The 22,981-nt window shown below is 28.0% G+C and overlaps 1 protein-coding gene across 1 annotated transcript in view; it reads right to left on the bottom strand.

Annotated features, from left to right (window-relative positions):
* Nucleotides 1-19,939, bottom strand: part of LOC113385812 — a 145,954-nt gene extending 126,015 nt beyond the window's left edge. The window contains exon 1 of the mRNA XM_026623643.1: nt 19,912-19,939. Coding sequence (XP_026479428.1) covers nt 19,912-19,939 — 28 coding nt within the window. The remainder of the gene's footprint in view (nt 1-19,911) is intronic.
* Nucleotides 19,940-22,981: the final 3,042 nt, after the last annotated feature.

The following is a 22,981-nucleotide window of genomic DNA, read 5'->3' as shown; positions in this document are numbered from 1 at the left end:
ATAACAAATTACTGGAAAATTTCACTCCTAAAATAATGGAAAAAAAACCACACCATAATTGGAAAAACATATGGAGGAATATAGAAAACAAAAATATTCCTTCAGAATGGAAAACAACAAATTATTTGATAGTAAATGAATGTATTGCAATGAACACAAAACTTTTTAGAATAAAAATGAGTAGCACAGAAAATGTGAAAAATGCAATAAGGAGGAAAATGCCTTACACTATTTAACTGAATGTGGTAAAAAGAAAATTATATGGGATTGGATGAAAACAAAATTAAAAAATCTCAAAAATAGATGTAACTGAAGATGACGATAACTTATCAAAATAGATATACAATATAAATCAAAGAAGAAAAAGATGTTAAAATTTGGCTGCTATCTGGAATCTTATATAATTTATATCATGGTTTTGAAGAAATAACACTCATTGAGAGGAATTTAAGAGAAAAAAGGAAAGAATATTTTTTGAAAAATAGTTATATAAATCCACTTATGTATAAAATATTGTAAAATAGAATGTATATATTTATTTATGTAAAATAAAAATATTAATAAAAAAAAAAAAAAAAAAAAAAAATAAAATCATATCGTAAACATATCAGTATGTATTTATATTAGTATTGACAGATTTCTATATTATATTCAAATTTTTTTTTAAATTTAATAATAATGCTACGACAAACAAGACGTAAATATTTGGACAGCGTATCTCTATTTTAGCTGTGATTGAATTAATTATAATTTAATAATTTATATCAAAACGCTTCTTAAGTCCACAGCAGTGTTTATAATCATATTTCTATAATAATAACTGATTAAGACTTGTGGTAGAGGTTTATTTTGATCGTTTTTATTGTTGAATTATTAATCATCTGTCGATACTATTCATTATTTATATTATTTCAATATTTCATATATTACAAGTCATCGATATTTATTATGAAGAGACGCCAACCTTTTGTATGTTAACATGATAGATAATTTTCATTCTTCTCATTTTATTCTGGCGCCACATTCACTCAATCGTTGTTCACAAACGATGAATAGTGTACTATCTAGGTAAATGTTTTTCAATGAAAATATATAGGTATTATTATTCTGATAAAAAACGGCTTATTTAAAAATCATTGGATAAGAGTCATTTTCATGGAATTTTACAGTTTAATCAATATTTTATAAAATTTTATATATAGAGAATAAGCATCATTACATGTCAATAGTATTTGCAATACATTTGCTGGTCATTGTTATGACTTGTATTTTTTTTTAAATTTTTATTTCTATCTTATGCGTGTATTATCAACATGTAAATTATGAGACATAGTGTGAAAACAACAAAACCTCGTATTTTAACATTTTCAAGAACATCAAAAAGGCGGTTGTTTTTGCAACTCACGTTGAGTACAAAAAGAGTAAATGATAATAACTTTATTAAAATTGGATAATTTCATTGATTTAATATATTTAAAATAATGTATTTAAAAAATTATAAATTATTTAATTAGGTTAATGTACCCAAATTTAATAATTATTTTATTTAATCACCATTAACCATTTTTGTGTTGCTTTTGCAGAGCATTACATTTTAATAAATAGTGAACATAATTAAATAAATAACAATAACATAATTTAATAAATTTATTCGTCAAACATCTAAAACAATCTTTGCAGATTAGCTACTCCTAAGAAATTGGAACACATTAAAACTAATTGAATATTACCTTCAAACATATATGCAATATCTCAATAAAAATATAAAAGAAAAACAGCATATTGATTTTGAGAACACATAATGTGAATAACATGTTATTGCAAATATTTAATTGAATTAATTTTTTTCATTTTTTTATAACAGAATAAAATAAATAACAGCTATGCAGTATATTTTTTACTTGCTCTTTCACCACAATTTTCCAAAGGTTGAGGTCATGATGGTGCCCCATTAGTTTTTTTCCTAGTACTCGATTCAATAGCACTCCGCTTACCTATAGCCCGAGGCTTCGAATAGTTTTCAGAAATAATCATGAATGGTCTTCTAACAATTTAGATTTTATTGAAATTGACACGCACAATTTTATAAACACATGGTCGTGAATTGGTCAAAAATATCTTCTCTCATCAATCATGTAAGTTTAATGGAGGTATGGATAGGTATTAAAAATCTGTTATATGTGATCGTTAAATTATTAATTAAAAATGGTCGTGCGAATTAAAATTTTTACACCTTGATTGTTGTAAGTTCATCACGTTTTGTTTGCTCAGTGTGAGTTTATTTTATAGGACTTGTTACCAGCAAACAAAACTAACTTTATTATATTATTGTGGGGATCAAGCAGGCTAGTCATGTGAAAAACAATTGGTCTTGTCATATTTTCATATCAGTAATATTTTATAATGAATAAAATTTATATATTTTTATACGATGGGAGTTAATACTTTCATATTTATTACTACACCCACATTGGTGACCTTCGACGATTGAGATGAAGACAAAGAAGGAGTTTTATTTTTCGAGGATTTAAGAAATATTGATTTTGACGCAGCACCATAATAATTATAGAAAATATTATTTGCTAATTTTCAGATTTTTTGTTGTTCATTCTGAATCGTTTGACTTCAAAATAGAAAAACATATGTGCGCGTATTTATGTGGGTATATGTGTAAATCTGCTAATATTTAATATTTTATCGACGTTTAACTGCGTAAGGTCAAACGTCGATTTTTGGCGAAGATCGTCCGAGCTGTTTCTTTACAATTAGCAAATTGGTGCAAAATTGTTTGTCTACGTTCTTGCAAAAACATTTGAATGGTTTTATTGCTATTGCTTGGGTGGAGTGACTAGGGCGGATGCGGAGAATGTCATCATGGAGTTCAAAAATGGGAAAAGGGTATGCAGAACTATGAAGTGAGAAATAAGGCAAAAAATCTCCTTTCCATCCAATTTTATAACATTATAGACAAAAAAAGAATATATGGTGCGCTATATAATTATATAAAATCAAATAAAATAAAATTGTAAAGATAATATATAAAATGTATGTAACTAATGCACGTGTATACAAAGTCAACAGACAATAAAAAAAAAACAGTTTTAATTAAATTGAAACACCAAAAATTTAAAAGCTGTTCGAAAAATTTCATATATGAATCGTTCTGATTAGTTTCTGGCACATATTGACCGAATCCATACCAAATCTTACTTTTGCTATGAAATGCAATTTTTTGCATTTTTAATAAAACTTAACATGGTTTTGTGCTTCAAACAAATTTATTAAAATATTGGAGGCTTAGGAAAAGTGGTTGAATTATAAAAGTTCATTAAAATTTGAAATAATTTTGCATGCTTTTAGTACATGTACTTATGGTATTACAGACACTATACGTTTATTTGAAAAATATTAATTGTAAATCGCACTAGTGTTTGCTAAAAAGGAAAAGTTAATTTTCGAAATAAACTGTTAAAATTTTTATCCTTATAATTCAATCTGAATTTTAATCTATTAAAGCAAAATTCTGCTTACACCTAGATACCTTTTTTTACTTTATATAACAAAACGAAATCTTCACAAAATTATTTTTTCAATTGTTATTTAAATTTTTTTTATAATTCTTTAGCCGTTTCATTGTGCATATTACTCTGAATCTGCTGGATAGCAATTACTTGAAACTGTTACATTAGCTTGCTCAGTTATTCATGGTAGCAGTTTATCTAGTTCCATTGATCAAGATTATGATCGCAAGAGTTGTTTTACCATCTACGGCTTAAACGGGCATCGAGTGATCTAGTAATAGTATCAGGTTTATATTTCCTTATTGTGCACCGGCGCTTCTTAGCTCGGGATGCAAAATTGACCTCATTCGAATGCAGGCTCATATACCTCATATTGACAAGTTTAATTTAACGGATCATTTCGTAATTTTAACAACCACTAATCTTCTGCTTGTGCACTTGTATAGTATTCTATTTATCGACTAACTTGTATATTTAATTACTATAAGTAATTTTGAATGACCCAAAGTATGTATCGAATTGGTGTTAATACCTAAAAACGCTGACATGAGCACTATAAGCAATGCAATACGATTAATTTGTTCATTTAGACAATTACAAAAGCCGGTTCGAGGATCATCCAAACTCATTTGTCAGAGAACTTCGCCACAACTCTACTAGAGCAAGATCGAAAAAGTTCATGTTACATTAATGTTTATCAATTTTCAAAATTTCTGATAATGGTCAGAAGATTTTGTATTTTAGACCAGGTGTAAAATTATTAAATAATAAAAAAGATCTCGTAATATTCTTCAATTAAATAATGAGAATATTTCAAAGTAGAGTTTGAATTTTATAATAATAAACTTTATTGTATTAAATGATTTACAAATAGGTATACTATCTAAAAGTTAATATAACTGGTGAGTATACTAACAAAATATTCTGAAATTTTTAACGTTTTGAAGTTGTTCATGTTTTCGCCAGAAAATCCGATTTACTGATTACTGATTACTGAATATGTTCCAACCTCTAAAAAAATATCAAGTTTATAAAATATACAAAATGTTTTAATTACTGCAAAGCCTTCTGCTTAAGATCCTGAGTGCACTTCTTTGGCCCTATAAAGTGTCTCTTATAATAATAAATAATAGTCTGCTCCAAGACAGGTCCATGATGTGAAAGTACTACAAATTGCATAATTCCCTTTCCCTCATTATTTCCATTATCCTTTGGGTGGCTCCTTATATGATGCCTTAAATACTGAAATACTAGTTAAATGAAGAAGATCAAACACCTATTCATCGTTCAATTTTCGTCAAATGTGTTCGACCTAAAACCTCGATATTCTCCGTATTAATCAGGGAAATATCATCGAGCAAAAACTAGTTTCGCTTCGCGATAAGGAAGAGCATGAATTTCTAACTTCTAACTGTTATAAAAGTAAACAGACAATATGCGATCACTGAATTACGATTCAAATCACGAAGATTGTAGCTCTTTTTCATTCGACCGTTATTGTATAATTCGTGTAACAGACGTTCCATTTAAAATCCGAGTGGATTGTGCCAGAACCGTTTTGAATTTAAATTACACGCTGATGAACTTATAACCGTGCCTATATAACTGAATCATTTGGGAAGATTTTTGACACAATTCTTTCTTTGTGATAGGCATATTAAATATGCAGGCTAAGCATTCTTTTTGTTGTCATAAGCGAACATAGAAATGAAATTCGCCAAAGATAAATTGCAAAGTGAGGAAGTGAGGACTACAAAAATCATAGCATTTAAAGTTTTTATTTTTTTTCTCGAAATTTTTGAATAATAAAATCATCGACCATTTATTTACCATTTTATAATCCAGACTAAATACACCAACTTTTGGTGAAACTTCAAAACACTTCAGAACCATTTTTTTAAAGAGTGTCTCTCAAAGTTGACAAATTTTAAAAATTATAAATTCATATTTCTACAAAAAGTCATAATTAAAACTTAGAGCAATTATGGTATTTCGTTTGGTATGGTTTCAGAAATGTTATTCACGGTTTTGGTTCTAAAGTTTGAATAAATAAAATTAATAAAATCTAACCACAATAACTGAAGAATGTCATCAGAGCTCTAGGTTGTACTTACAAGCGTGTATAATTTCCAAACAACGTGAGATATATTTTATCTAATTTTATCATGATAGGTAAGGTCGATACTATCAATACTATTATTTTATTCATTCAATATTATATAACAATCAGAGTTATTGACAGACAAACTTACTTATAAATATTATTTTATAAACATTTGGGAACTTAAGTAAATGGCTGTGTTAGAAAAGGATATACAAGTTATCAAAATTAGTTTAGATATTATACGTTTATCATCACTAGCTTAAATTTAATGTTTGTCTCCAGATGAAGTAACGGTAATTTAACATGTAATGGTTTATTATATCATCATCTCAGTAACAACTAAGGTGACCAATAATCATAAATGCCAGGTTGTAACAATTATGCCATAAATTTTAGGTAAATTTTTATCTTTATTATCAAGTATATCTTCAGAATGATTAGGAAATTTTTTCGTAAATAATGAGACAAAACATAAACAATTAATCATTGAAATTTATTACCTGCTTACTATCTCAAAAACTGTACAAAAACTAATTAAGCAAAGTTCCTCGTTTCATCATATCATTTCGTTCAGATGACGTTCTTCCAAGAAGAGATAAATTGTCAGAAACTTAGATAAATATTAATTACTAACATCGTATTTGGGTTACAAGTGCCAAGTACGATGCCCTAAGAGACTAATTTGTAACAAATTGATGTTCGAAGATGTTGGCAAGCCGCTTGTCGTGACTCAGGACGGAGTATTTAATAATTGATGGCTCATGCATATTCACAATATTGTATTCAGATTTGATGAAGATATTATACAAAGAATTTACTGACGATCAACTTTGACCCTTTGATGAATCAAATTGCGTCGACCTATTGCCCTTGCGTTATATTACCTTTCCTCCTTTAGGGTCACCATGGCGAGAGAAAAATATTTCGCCTTTTGCACAGTGATTTTCTGTGAGAATTCTGTTTGTACTCAAGGGAATTTCAATGACTGACTAGTACTATGTAACGCGTGTAATTAATTTAACATTTGATTAATGGACATTTGAGGTAATATTGCGTTTAAGATATTATAGAGACTATGATGTGTATTTACAGTGGGAGGATTAAAATAATTGGGTTGTAGTTAATAAATAATAATATTTTGATGTTTATAAGTTCTGATTGCAAAGTTATTATTCATTTCTAAAAACATATCTTAAAATAATGAAATGTATAATAGATATTAGGCAGAATTTTTTTCTATTAACGAACTGTAAATGTAGTCATGCAAGTTCCATGTACTTTCTTATGAATTTTTTTTTTCAAAAAGAAAATTGATTGTATGGCTTTGTGGCTATGAAAAATGCATATTTTTCTATCTTCCCAAAGGAGAAGTTTATGTTTTAATTGAAAAATCCGATTCGTTAATTTTATTTTTTCTGGACGTTTCAAGCCATTCCGAATCGATCCACTCAGAATACTTTTAATCACTCATAAATTAATTTATATTTTATTGATTAAGTCGAATATTTACACATTTAGAGAAGTTCATGTAATGTAATGTAATATATATATGTAATATATATAACTTTCCTCAAGGCAAAATAGCAATACCAACTAGTTTTATTATATTTTATTATAAATGCTGAGTGACTGTTTGATTAAAGCTACATCATCGAAATAAAAAAGCATTCAAAAAATTTGTACTTTTCTACAGTGTATGTGTGTCATCATTCAACAAATTCTAAAAAAAATTATACAATATAAATATTTTATAAAAATATTACAACAAATTGTGACAAAATAAATTTATAAAAAAAAAGATTAAACAGTACTTTTTTTAATTTTCTAAATGATGATACACAAAAGTATAAATAATCCCAAAGGTACAAAATTGGCCGAATTGTACAAATTAGCTGAAAAAATGTCAAATACGTTTCAACGTCGAACAAAAAAAAAAACTGAAGGTGTATCCCAGAATTCAACGTCGCTCGATCATAACCGCCATAAAAAGGATTGAAAAAATATTCAAGGTAGTTTGAAAATTATGAGCTTTTAAGTACCACTTAGAGCTTTAGTGAAACTGTGACCTTTTTTAGTTCAGATTTTGTTTACTAAAACTTTGAAACCGTAACCGTAAATAACATTTCTAGGACAACAGTCAGAAAGTTTTCTAAGTTTTCTAGAATTAAGACTATTTATTAAACTATGAATTCAAGATTTTCAAAATTGGTCGATTTTGAAAAGCTCTCCTGAAAAAATGTACTAGTTCCACCAAAAGAGTGTTGGCACGTTCCATCAAATTTTTTTGCGCATTTAATCAGTATTGTAAAATAGTAAAATACTTGATAGTTTTATGATAAAACAAGTTTAAGCCCAAAAATATAAACGTTATGGATGAAGTTTTGATTACTTTTCAAAAAATTTGAAAAAAATAGATATTAAACATAGTAAATACTAATATTCAAAACTAGTAAAATTACGTCTATCAAGAAGTAAACACTTGTACATATATATTATGATTTTTTTTAAATTTATTTACGGTCTATTTATTACGGCCTTTAACCAGTCGGTCATTTAGCCCACCGTTACAATTTTAATAAATCTCATCTTACATTTGGCAAACCATGTTTTGAAGAAAACTCTTCGCTCTATTCATTAGTTATGTCATATTCATTCTGCCAGAGACTTAAAGCCTGCTTCCTTACCTGCCCGTATTCTGATTTACATTGTTGAAAGCCTTGCAGGGGGTTTTATCAAAACAAAATCTAATCTATTTAGTTTTATGTCCTCCGCGGATAATCCAATCGTTAAATTTATATATAATGAATCTTATAATTAATAATTAATAATAAATAATTTATCATTATTTTCGTATTTCCTTATTTGATCAATGCAATTTCTACCTTTGCAAACGATTTCGTTCTCCATTCTTTGTATAGTGAAATCATGACTTGATAGAATATTCTACGCCCGTCAGCAAACTGATGAATTTAATTTAAGCACTTAATTCGCCCATGACGAATTTAATTTAAGCAAACTGACACTATGAGTAGTCAACTAAATTCGATGTAACTGATTAAATAATATTACGCAGCCAATCAAACAAATGCCGTTATTTAGATACGGCGGGATGTTCAAATAGTGTAAATAATTTCAATTATAATTACGACCATGTTACAAATCTTAGGTTGAGAAACGGTATTAGATTAATAACTGTGTTTAGAGAGCTGTTAAGTATTATCGAGAAATAAATTACGAAATCAGGTTAATAATTGATGATAGATTGTTGTAACTAGAACAATATATGGGATATAAAATACCAAGCGAATAGTCATATAATTAAGTTATATTTACTCTCATAAAAATATCCAGTGCACATTTCATTCTTGAGCAGATTTTGTAACTTCTATATTTTATCGAAAACGTACTTGATGCTGCCTGAATCAAGATAATTATATGTTGAAAAGATGTGGAATCAACGTATTTTTGAAGAATACATCAGACCTTATTGCAAATTATAAACTGTCATTCAAATTAAATGTGAAAAGAGTTTGTCTTCTTATTTTTCTCCATTTATTCTATTATAAAGTAAGAAAATAATTAAAATCGATTTTGTAAAAGAAAACTTTAGAAAAACTTTTAAATAGATATTTAAATGTGAGTTCTCAAAAACGGCTGAACCAATTTCAAATATTTAAGTCAATCGATGCACCTCGATGAGGACTATTGTTTATCCCACGTTTCAGCCCGCAATTCTGAATCGATTTTGAAAATTCAAAAACCGTTCGAAATATATTGGTTGGGAACCGTGCTGATTAGTTTTTGGTAAAGATCGGCCGGACCGTTTTCTTGTAATAAAGTGTTAAAAACTTTTTTTTTGTCGATTTTTATGATTTTTTTTTATGGTAGATTCCATAGTCTTATAGATCATACCAAAATATTACGGCCTTACGACAACTCGTTTGGCTTTAAAAATTCGTCAAAGTTCGCAAAAATTATTATCGCTTTTTCGGCGTTTGTCAAATTTAGACCTTTCATCGACGTTTGCTTAAAAACGCCTGAACCCATTTCATAAATTTTAAGTCATTTGATGTATCTCAATGAGGACTATCGTTTATCAGTTTTGTGCGACGATCTGCTGAGTCGTTTTTTCGTAATTTGAGAAAAAGTGTTAACTTTTTGTCCACATTTCAAGCTCATATTGCCGAATCGATTTTAAAAAATCAAAATTTGTTGTAAGATATTAGTTTTGGGAATGATACTGATCAGTTTTAGGTGAAAATCTACCGAACAATTTTCTTGTAATTTACTGTTGAAAAAAAAAAATTCAACCGATTTTTATGGAACTTTTTTTGTGATATATATCATGGTCTTATAAAACTTACTAAAATATTACGGCCTTACGACAAGTAGTTTAATATTAAAAATTTATCAGAGTTTGAAGAAATGATCAGTTTTTTTAACGTTTGTTAAAATTAAAATTACACGATTTACTTGGTATAACGGTAGAGTACGGTCTTAATGAACATACTAAACCATTAAAGACCTATGGAAAATGGTTCAGTTATAAAAATTATTGATTTGCGAAAATTTGCTATTAGAAAATACTCCAAGTTAACGTGTTCGTTCGTTTTCAAATATGTGTAATAACTCCACTCGGAATACTTTTAATCACTCATGAATTAATTATTTTTTATTGATTAAGCCGATTATTTACACATATCGAGAAGTTTATGTAACTTTCCTCGAGGCAAAATACCAATACCATCTAGTTTTTTTCAATTTTTGAGCAATTTTTCTCGAAAAAACGTCGACAAAAAATAATGAGACTAATTAGGACAAAAGTTTAATTAGGAGTGGGATTCTGGAGCCTCCTCTCATGAAAGAATGCAATGCCTAACCGAAATATAAGCGGAGGTTCTAGTCGGTATTAAACCCAGGAAGTAATGAGTCTGATATACCCAAACAAAAGACTTAGTCTGATATGTGTAAACGCATTTTCTTTGCTATACAATAATAACACGAGCACACATAGAGAATATAAACACAATAATTATCATTAAAATCAGGTATAAGGCTATACATTACAATAACTTATAGTTTCCTACTGCAGTTATTGCAAGAAGCAAATCTCTTGCACTTGTGAAAAGATCAGTTAATGATATTTAATAACACTCAAACCAAGAAATAATTTAAAGTTAATGAGTTCTTAAAAATTGTCCTAATGCGTCTTGAACTATTGATTACCGTATATATGCGGGATACCACAACTAATTTTCTAGACCCTAGACCAGGGCCTAGAGGTTTACCGTAACAATAACTATGTTTATATTTTTTATGAAGCATTATATACTAATTACAGAAGCTCGAATAGATGATTCTCGCCTTTGCTTAGTGTTTTTTATTTAGCCTTCCATATAATTACGGATCCGACGGTACTTTGGAAGCAGTTTTAATTAATTATCTAGCTAAACGTACAACAATGCTCCTATCTCGTCTTGTGACCATCTCCAGTCGTAGATTTATTTATACGCCGGAAATATATTCCGTTCTCTCATAATTCAAACAGTTATTTTAAACTTTTGTTGTTGCGTTGATCTTTCTATCTAATGAGCACGAAGAATTATATGATACGTGCATAAGATTATATGGAAGCGATTCATATCACATTTAGGAGTAATTACATTTGAAATTAAAGATTTCACAAAACAAAAGTTAAAAGGAAAATGAAAGTTTCAATGTGAAACGAGAATACAAATTGTTTTACAGACAAAATCTTCTCAAGTTGAACATCAGATAAAAAGTTGATATTATTATGAATTCGTCATCTATGTGAAAATATTTGTCATGTAATCAGTATTTTTCTGATGTCATTGTACTGTCATTAAAAATTATGAAAGAATTATTTTTATTAAAGATTAATAAAAAAATCTTTGCGACATTTTTTTACAATTATTTAAAATAATGAGACACGTAGTTTAGTTAGTTTCAACAACTTTGTTTTTAACTTCCCGAAGGAGAAGTTTGTTTTCATAAAAAAATCCGATTCGATAATTTTGTTTTCTCGATGTTTCAAGCCGTTCTGAATCAAATAAGACCTTTGGAAAAAGTATGAGTTTGTAAATCGAAGTTTTCTCAAAAAGCTACTGGACCGATTTCAAAAATTTAAAAGCCATTAGATGTATCTCGATGAGTACTATCGTTAACCAGTTTTGTGCGACGATCTGCCGTTTCTTTGTAATTTGGAAAAAATATTAAAATTTTCGTCCACATTTAAGCTCATAGTACCGAATCGATTTTAAAAAATCAAAAACTGTTCAAAAGTTATTAGTTGGTTGGATTAGTTTTAGATAAAAATTTACCGAGCCGTTTTTTTGTAATTAACTTTTGAAAAAAAAATTAAGCAGATTTTTATGGAATTTTTTTTGGCGATATATATGATGGTCTTATAGAACCTACTGAAATATTACGGCCTTACGACAAGTAATTCAATGTTAAAAATGCATCGAAGTTGAGAAAATGAGTAGTTTTTTTGACGTTTGTTAAAATTAGAACTAGACGATTTACTTGGTATAACGATAGAGTACTTGGTCTTAATAAACACAAACTGGACAATTGAAGTCCTACGGAAAGTGGTTCAATTATAAAAATTATTGATTTGTGAAAATTTGCTTCTGGAAAATATTCCGAGGTAACGTGTTCGTTTGTTTTCGTTTTATGTGCAATAAATCCACTCGAAATTCTTTTAATCTCTCATAAATTAATTTAGTTTTTATTGATTAAGTCGATTATCTACACATATCGAAAGGTTCATGTAACTTGCCTCAATGCAAAATACCAATACAAAGTAGTTTTCATAAAATGTACTTAACTTTTTTTAAAATTATTTAATGAAACATCATTTTTCCCGAACCAATTTACTCACTTTGTGCATATTAATATCCTCAGACATCTCCTGACTTCTGTTTTAATAATCCATAAATTATGTCGCAATGATTTTATGCTTGATGAGCTTTCATTTCAAGATTACAGTTCTCTGTAATGAGTAATGACTATTATAATTCTAATTACTTATCCATGGAGTTGAGGAAGAAATGAAGTGTTTCAACGGATTGATTGGATTTGAAAACTCATCCAAGTTAAAACAGTTAAGAAACATAGAACTTATGCTCGTATCTCATTATAGTAAATATTATTTTATTTCATGGCTTGAAAGATCAAGAAATAGGACAATTTATTATTATCATGCCTTGTATTTGATCATTGATTATGTTTAGAAAATTAAATAAATTTAAAGTCAATATTCAAATTGTAGGATCCAAAAAATTTAAGAAACTACGAACAAAACCCCACAGTCGACTATATGCCTCTGATTAGATTCTGCACAGATTCTGATTAGAATAGCGTAAACGCGCTTCGAAACTTTGATGGTTTTTTTATAATTCAACCGCTTATTGTAGGAATTTATTATTTTAGTATGTTATTTCAGACTGAAAAAACAATCGACACACAATGTTTCGTAAAAATCACAATATTTCAACATTTAATTACGAAGAAACGGCCCGGCCGATCTTTCTTGAAAGCTGATCAACGCGATATCTAACCAATATATTCTGAATAATTTTTTATTCAATTTAATTCAGAATGAGTTGAAACATAAAATTAGCATAAATCGTAATAAAAAAACAAGTTTAGTCAAAAATACTATTTTTTTCAAAAATCTGTTTTCGGAAACGGAAGTTTTCATCATTTTATCTTAGGTCCCAATGCCATACATCACCATTTAAAAATTAAAATACGTATTAAATTTTTAATCAACATAGTTTTATCTATGCTTAACAAATTTGAATTTATTGCGATATTTTAATCGGTAAAGTGATTTTGTCAACGCCTGTATTAACAGTACTCATTTTGCAAATCACAGAATTATATCTGATGAATCTAAAACACTTATAATTCCTGCAAAGTCTTGAATAAGAAATGTATTAATTCCTGCAAAGTCTTGAATAAGACATATAAGTATTGATCCCAGACATGCGGAAAAGCATAACCCTTATCTTAAATAGTGTATAAAACTCGTAAAATGCTAATTTAACATGTTTATAATGGGTGTAACTAATTCATCTAGAACATTACCTGGAAGTAATCGAAAAGTATTATTTTAAGTTTAGGTAACATATCGATGGGCAAAGTTCAATTTACATTTTTATCTTCCCATGCTATGAACAAACATAGTGATCGCAAAAAAAACGAAATTTTTTTTTACATATCATTCACTTTTCAAAAGCTTCCGAATATCGAAAAATTGAATGTATGTGTGCGTATCTTTGTGTCCATGTAGTATGTGTGTCTGTAGGTTTGGATTAAATTTTTTGCCCGCGATTTCAGATCGCGATTTGACTCATATAAAAATTATTTTCTTCATATTGATGGGGAGACATACTGATTAGTTTTTGGCAAAAGCTAGTCCAGCCGTTTTGAAGGTACGGGGCAAAAAGGTACGGAAAGTTACCAAATTACTTTAAAATACGATGCCATGTACCAATAGTTATATTAATTTATGCACCAGACTTTGGAGAGAATTAAGAAGCAATGAATCATCTCGCATAAATCCAAAAGATATAAATTAATCATAATGTACGGCACGAGTTGGAACGTTTTATGATAGTCGGTATAAGACGTCATGCTTCAGCTGCTTATCCATTTTACACGCTTGATTATCCATACGAATCAAAACATTAGCAATGAAGCTTTAAACTTTGCGGTTTGCCCGAAAGCAAACTCTTTCGCGGTTACTCAGTCAGTACATCTGCCTTTCAATCCAAGCGTCTTTCCCAAGCAGAATACAATAAAAACAAGTATTTCTATACATTACAAATTTGTAATTATATTACAAATTGCCAAGATTTTAATTGGTGTTATGCTCAAACAAAATCATCTTTAAATATTGTAACGACAGTAGATATTATCGCCAAAAAGTAGCACTATCCCTTATGCATAAATCAACCCCCGCTTACACGCTTTTTGTGTCACAATAAGTATATAATTAATATCTTGAAAGGCATAATATTAATTAAAAAAGAGAAGTCAAAAATTGTGAACCATATTTATTATAGTGTGCTGATTTGCCTTGGATAGACATCTGGGTTTTCAAAGAAAAAATATATAAAATTTCAAAATCTTAAAATATTCGTAGTTTTATATTATATTCGTTCATTTCATATCCACTCATGATGATATAGAATTTTATGTCAAATAGTAAAATATGTTGTCTACATATACTTACAATAAGTTAACAAGTAAATTTAAAGTTGAGGATCTGCTAAATCTATAATTTCTAGAGATAACGCGCATCCTATGCATAGGGAGCTATCAATAGCTCTTTTCATTAAGTAAATATTAAAAATGAAAATAAGAACAATTAAGTGTAGTGTCAAAACTTAAGAAAATGTAACTTCAGGAATGTCTTTGTCATAAATTAAAAATATTACTTATATATATATATATATATATATATATATATACATATATACATATATAATGTCTACTAGGACAAGATGATATCATTTATCAGTACAGATGAATATAGCTAATTTTCTTTATTTTTAAAAATAAATGTAAATTTGTAACATGTAAAAAGCTCTATAATGTAATAAATGAACACAAAGTATTTTCTAATCTAAACCGATTTTTATTTTTAATATTTTTTATTGCTTCTATCATTTTATAAATGAGCTAGTCTGTTATCTCGAAAATTACGATTACATACAATTTCAAATTGGGATTTTACCCTGAATTATCGTTCATTTTAATATTCTTAATTTATTAGAATATAAACTTATATAAATACAATTTTATTTCCTCATATACTACACAAAAAACTACCATTAAACTTATTGTAATTTTTTTTTTCATAGACAATTGGTTAATGAAGCAATTACACATTTTTGTTTTTTTATTTTATTTTTTTTTTTTTATTTGTGATGTCTATTTATTTATTTATTATTTTTTCTTTTCCTTTATTTCTATCTGTGATTTTTTTAATGTGTAACTTAGCGCTATAACTTAGAGTTCTGTCAATAACTGTGAATGTTGTATAGTATCGAATGAATAAAAAAAATCCTTATTCTGCATACATAACTGTTTTATTAAAAAAATATTTTAATTTTATGATATTATATATTTACTATTAATCTATCAATATCGAAATTTTATTAGAATATTGCATGTGCCCCATTTTGAATGAAGAAAGAATTGTACTGTTATAATACCTACTAAATATTATTATGCTTAAAATTTTATTATATCAAATAATATTTTATATTGCATAGGTCAAAATTTCATATTGTATTTTTTATTTTAGAAGTGCACCAGCCAGACTGATAAAATTTGGTAAATAGTTCCAGAAGTCTTATGGAATCTGCAAATTTGAATTATTTATGAAGTTGAAATTTCTTCTGTGTGCTGGCAAGGTAAGTGCTTTTATAATATTTCTATATACTATTATCGTCGAAATATTATCGAGATTTTTGGTGATCATTCAGAAATATGAACGTAAATAGCACCCTCAAATCACCCGAAAAATTGTACACTTTTAACGGATATACTTAATTACTCTTATTCGGAATATTTAAAAGAGATTTGAAAACTGCATGGGAAGTTATTATATATATATATATATATATATATATATATATATATATATATATATATATAAACGTTTAGAACAGTGTGATAGACCTAATTGTTGATAATAAACCTGAATTTAGATAATCTGATATCACTCAAAATAGACAACATATAATCTGGATTAAAAACGCCTTTTATCTAACCTACATACTACTTATAATAACCGGAACAATAACCAGAATAAACTATTACTATCATATTATGCCTAAAACAAGGAACAAAAACAATGCGGTTCGGAGATTGACCAAAAAACACAGATTCAGCTCAAGCATGCGTAATTGACGTAATTTAACTAGTTTTTCCACTTTTTTCCTAAATGTTTCTGTGCCGCTTATAAGAAGGCAAAAACAAAAACCTACTCGCCGTGTAAGGTATTAAAATTCAGTGCATTACTTCCAATTGGGAGAGGTCAGTTATCAGAGACCTGCTCGCACATATACGGAACTGGTTGTGGGAGTAATAACATAAATACATATTCGGGAACATCATTTTAATCTGGAAATCAGAGATTCGCAACCTTTTCTTTGTCTCTCCTCAACACTATTGTTTTATGTTTCTTTAGCACTGGTTTTTCGGGACCCGTCAATTTGACGGAACTCGATAATTCGAAATAAAATGCTCAAAAAAATCATAGTACTGATTTTAACTAACTTGTATTGTAAATTTATAATCCAATTATTAGATATTATATATACAATTATAATTTTGATAAATTTCTTAAATTTTGCAATTTATGTGGTATACATATACCTATCTCTACAAATACATGTCAAATTGATGGCGTAGCTGATTATGTAAACTTTGATTATATATTTGCTTTGGTTGTAATATCTTACCATCAAATAGTTTGGGACTGACGTGGAAGGACCCTATTTGCGCAAAATTAAATATTATAAAAATTTGAACCGCTAACTATACTGGCTTCTAAGACGCAAGTCAATGCTTTCTACTGCCAATATACTTCTGATTTACAAGGTAGTAATAAAACCAATATGGACTTACAGCAAACAATTGTGGGGCTGTGCAAGCAAATCGAACAGATTACTGATGTTCCATGGTTTGTAAGCAATAAGACCTTGCGACGATCTTGACTTATTGACTTTATAAAAAGAGTTTGTTATAAAAATCAACAGTGTCAAACATTTTCATAAACTAGAACATCATTCAAATTCTATAGTCACTCAGCTTCTTGAGACGCAAATTTCAAGAAGACTGAAGAATAAGCTGCTCAAAGATAATATTGAAGATCCTCAGAACTACCACAACTTTATACAAACAGAATAGTAGAATCATTTATTAAAGTGATTTTCTAACTATCAATATAATATTTACATTGATTTATATGTGTGTTTGAAAGTGTGTGTGTATGTGTGTGAGTGAATGACATAAGCCAAATAGCTCATAAAATTGTACTGCATTCTGATTGATATTGAAAATTAAACAAGAGAAAGAAAAATAGTTCGGGAACATCATTAGTAAATATAATAATAACAAGGAGTTTGAGATGCACAAAACTTGATTAAGTTATATTATTTTGTATAAAATCAAATCGCTATAAAAAAAGATCATAGTCATTCGTATCTCAATGCTCAGTAATTCAAATCAGTAAACGTTGGATTTCGAAAAAGTTGCCGAAAATTCTAATGATAATAGAAATTCTGACATTTATTTTTTATATTTTTCTGCATTTATTAAGATATTTTTTATAATTGTTATATAATCTTTTTATTAAATTTTATTTATTATATGTTCATTAAAATACATGTTCTTATAACTTGGTAATTCAGTCAAACAAATTGTCTGGCTTAAGAAATAATCTGTGGTTTTCCTTGTTATTTTCTTTGTCATTGACTTAATTTGTGGACTATATTTTATACTTACTATTTGAGGATTTTACGATCATAGATATATATTTATATATTTTAATTCGATTTTTCTGTATGATGTCATTCATCAAATTCACCAGAAACCTCAATTCACGATGTAAGTTTATTTTTAAATATTTGCGTATTGGCATTGTTAATAACAATACCAATTAAAGTTAAGAGACAGTTAATAACAATAAATGAACGTGGCTGGGTTGTATAATTTTTAATACATTTTCAAGAATCCAGATAATATAACCTACACTCGAAATAATAATTTACGTTTCAAATATACACATCTACATATAAACTTTATTATTTAATACTATGTCATTAATCAAAATTAAATCTGGATTAATCTAAATTAAATCTGAATAAATCATAAAAGTAATGGACTCAAATGGTATGCAAACAGTTGTCCGGAGATTGCATAGTACCATTAAAACTGTTCATATATGAAAGTATAAGTGTACGATGTATTTTATAATACTTCGGTAATATTATTTCTCTGGTGTTAAATCCCTGGTGTAAGACACGCAGATGTGTAAATAAATGATTCCTAATATGTACCTAGGCTATTATCGACATATTCGTGAGGAGCGGGTTCTTGAACGGGGCATGCATAATAACAAATATTGGTATAGGTCGGAAAGTCATTTAAATGAAATATTTAAATCAGACATCAGATAGAACTATTTGTTGGAATGACTTTGATTTAAATATTTGTAATAAAAAAAATCAGTTATTACGTCTCCTGTTTACAAGTTAACCTTTTACATGAAATATCCGGCCAATGTAACTAGGTAAAAAAATTGTTACTAATAGTAAGGTAACAAATATATCCTCAAATGTATGTAAGAATTTCAAGATGAAAAAAATAAAATATAATACGATAGCTTTGGTTTTTATTAAATATTTGCAACAATAATAAATTATAGTAGATACTTATTAGCAGTAGTTAATTAATGTACTATTTTTGCATCGATATCCACTTCGAGCAGCCTGTTGTCAGGCAGCAGTGACAACGATTTTCACTTGGAAATATAGATAGCAATATGTTTCCAAGTGAAAATAACCAGCATTGCTGCACCAATAAAAAGTCAGCCCTATTAGATTCTATCTAATAATAAAAATCATCAAATATGGATGGATTAACCATTGGGTTACCATCTAAAAATACGAAGTAAGGAGAAGTTTCAGCCCAACAGCTCACAGGACGTAAGGTTCTGATTGCTGTTAAAAATATAAAGAAAGAAAAAAATTTTGCATGCCATTGAGATAGTGTAAACTTTTTTCTAATACTAAATTTATACAAACAAAATTCAAACGATTTTTATTGCACTATTATCAATCTGGTTGTTTATGCAAATTAATTCAATAATTAATATACATATATAGTTTTCTGAAACTTATATGATTAAACCAGTAAAGTGTTCAATTTGACTTACAATGTTTGATATTTATTATAGCAAACACATACAGAATTATAGTTTTCACAAATTAATATCATCGCAATTAATTAGTACTATAGAATATACTATCATATTGGCATAATCAATAAAGTTTTCAGATTGTTGTGTTGACAGCAATAAGTTTTTATTGTTAGCCATTTTGGTGATAATTGCCTAATCCGAATTATTTTTATAAGCGTATTGAGCTTAGTTTATTTTCGTGTTAATTCTTCATTTTATAAATTTATAAATTTTGGTTGCAATGAATTTATTAATATAAATTATAACAGTTCTTTGCTTACCTGTTAATTTTATCTTTTGACCAGTCATCTTTATTAAATTATTCTCTAAATCAGCAGTTCAATTTTATAGTTCATTTTCTTAATAGTTTGTAACAATCATTTTCACATCTTTCTTGCGATACATATTTTAAATCACAGCACAAAATTGTTATAAAATTAGTCTTTAATTGAAATCATGAAAATGTAATTTATATCACATTTGTTTATATTATTTCGAAGTTTTTGGTATAATTATTTATTCATTTCAGTTTATCTACATGTAATTAGTTTCAGATTTTTAATATTTAGAAAATTATATAAAACGCTTTAATGTTTCTAATTTACTTTGAAAGTAAATTAGAAGTTCATAAGAACTCCGTTAACATTTATATTAATTTATGCAAAATATATATTATTAATGATATCATTTTGAAGAACATTACAATAAAAAACTAAGAAAAGAAAATAAACTTAGGGTGTAGTTTTGGGATTGTATTCAGGAGCAACATGCATGAAAAAATGCATTTTTTGATCTTTGAAAGATTTTAATATGTAACTATTATATATTTATTCTTCATACAATCTTTTAGAAAATTGTTTCAGCATATAATGCTTGTATTAGAAGAACGATGAGTATTAATTATTTATATATTATATGTTATTATTAGCAAAAAATTATTAACACCTATAATTTATTTCAAGGTTTTTTAATTTATATTTAAAATTATAAAATTAAAATAACTTGGCGCTAAAAAATCGAATATATATATTTTTTATTGAAGAAGTAGAATCACATTAAACATCAAAAAGGGTTTGGGTTATATGTGAATAAATATACATTGGATCAAAAATCAATAATACAATATTATTATTGATTATTATGTATAATCGTTAAAATGCCAAAGACAATGTAAATTATCAATTAACAAGGCATGAATTAATTTTTTTTTAAAATTCTTGCACTTAATATAATGTATAATATTATATGGCTTTTATTAATTAGTCATTTTACTTAATTTATATCAACCCTTTCCACTCGCATAATGCAAAATTAATACGTATTTTATCGCTGGAGGTTTTTAGGGGGAGGAAAAAAAAGTTTGACAAAAAATAATGAAATATCACGTGGGGGGAGGGAGGGGTATAGTAAGATATCAGGTATTTATTTTTTAGAAAAATTCAAACATTTTCAGAAAAAAATAAAAAATTTCACAGTTTTATCATGTAACTAAAAATACAGGTAATGTTGGGGAGGGGGTAATTTTGAATATCACCATGTATCAATCATATTACGGATATTATTTTCATGTAAATTTTATCCTTTACACTTTTATTTATTTAAATTTATATTATTATTTATCATTATTACTTGATGTTAATAATTTAGCAGTTGTAATAATTATTGAAAAAAAAAAAAAAAAAAAAAAAAACATGTATCACCAAGGGAAAGGGGGGGTCCAAAAATTCTTAAAAACTCGCTCACGTGATTAAGGGACGCCACCAAAGGGTTAATAATAAAAAAAGGTTTTTGTTTTTTTTTATAAATATAATCATATTTTATATTTATAAATGTATTTTTATCAATATAAATTACCGCTATGCAATATTAAATCGCATCAATTTTCACCACAAACTAATAATTCACAAAACAAATAAATCTCTTATACATGTTTCCTCGTACTCCTAATTAAATCATTTTTGTCTATCGGAACGGAAAGCGAGCCCAGCTGATCGTTCGCGCGCGTGCTTCGCTTCAACTCCGTCACGTGTTCCGTTTATTCCGCAGTGTTGTTTTGATCGCATCAGAGCGCTGACTGAACTTATGTTTCTCATCTTTCTCCGACCAGGAAATTTTAAAGTTGTATGGAGTAGTAATGTACTACGAGTAGAGTGTATAGAGCAGTGTTTCCCAACGTGGGGCACACGCCCCACCGGGGGCCAATTTGTAATTTCAGGGAGGCAATTTGAAAATGTTGATGATTATAATGTAATATAGTATAGTATCAGTAAAACATTTAAAAACAAAATGCTTCTCAGATTTAGAATAATAAGATGTCCCGGTTTGACCGAGACGGTTTTAGTTTTCAACCTTGCTTTCCTGGTGCCGGAGTTTTTTCTGCCGGGATTACTTGACTTTTTAAAAGGATTAGCTTGAATTTGAATTTTTCTCATTACTTTATAATAAAATTACAACTTAATTATAATCTGAAAATGATATATGCAATAAACTTTATATAAAACTAACAAAAACATTATGAAAGAGAATGTTGCGGAATGCAACAATTCTTTCGATTCCAGTAGCCCTTCATAATTATATTAAACTTCTACATTCCAATTTACGAAAATTACAAAAAAATTAGGTCAATCAAGTTTGTGACTGCTTGGCATAAGTGCTTTAAGGTCAGTGACAAGACTCGACTTGAAATATACACAAGAAGTATACATGTATAAACTTTAAGTTTATGTGAAGAGTTTTATACAAGGCTTTAAAAGCGGAAAAATCATAAATATGACGTGAGTTTTTTTACTAACTGTCAGTAACTATGGCTAAAGATGGGATTAATTAAAAACAAACTAATTTTTATTGTATCCTTAAATAGTACAAGGTTGACACTAAGTGCGGCTTTTACTCTTAGATTGCTTCAAATGATTCTTTAGGTTTGTTGAGGTAGTATTGTATGCAAGAAATTTAGCTGTCGATTTGTAGATAATACTTTATTGATCGGTTATGTAGAGCGTTGAAAGATGGAACATTAGAACAAGCATTTTAGTCAAATTTTGCATTTTTATTTCTGCAAAAGGGTAAAACGATGCTCCCAAAGAATAGGTGCTGTTTATGGTGTCGAAGCCTTAAAAAGCAGCTATGTTGAAATTGGTTTTGAAAATGTCATTCTGGTGATTTTCCACTCAATGTTGCTCTGATTGTCCAGTTAAAGTTTCGGACGACCTAATTATATTATTATTAATAATATTCGGCTAATAGAAACAATTTGGCAATGTTTAAAAGTTATTGGAGGTTGGTTGAAATTCTTCTCCACATCCACCAAATATTCCTGATCACAAACCATCAGATTTAAAACCTTTGAATTTA

This window comes from Ctenocephalides felis, unplaced genomic scaffold (genome assembly GCF_003426905.1).
Source record: "Ctenocephalides felis isolate EL2017-DRISC unplaced genomic scaffold, ASM342690v1 CF-g0.4_SCAFFOLD_03571, whole genome shotgun sequence".
NCBI classification, from domain to species: Eukaryota; Metazoa; Arthropoda; class Insecta; order Siphonaptera; family Pulicidae; genus Ctenocephalides; species Ctenocephalides felis.
The sequence above is the reverse complement of the archived record's forward strand: the minus strand, read 5'-3'. Positions and strand labels throughout refer to the sequence as shown.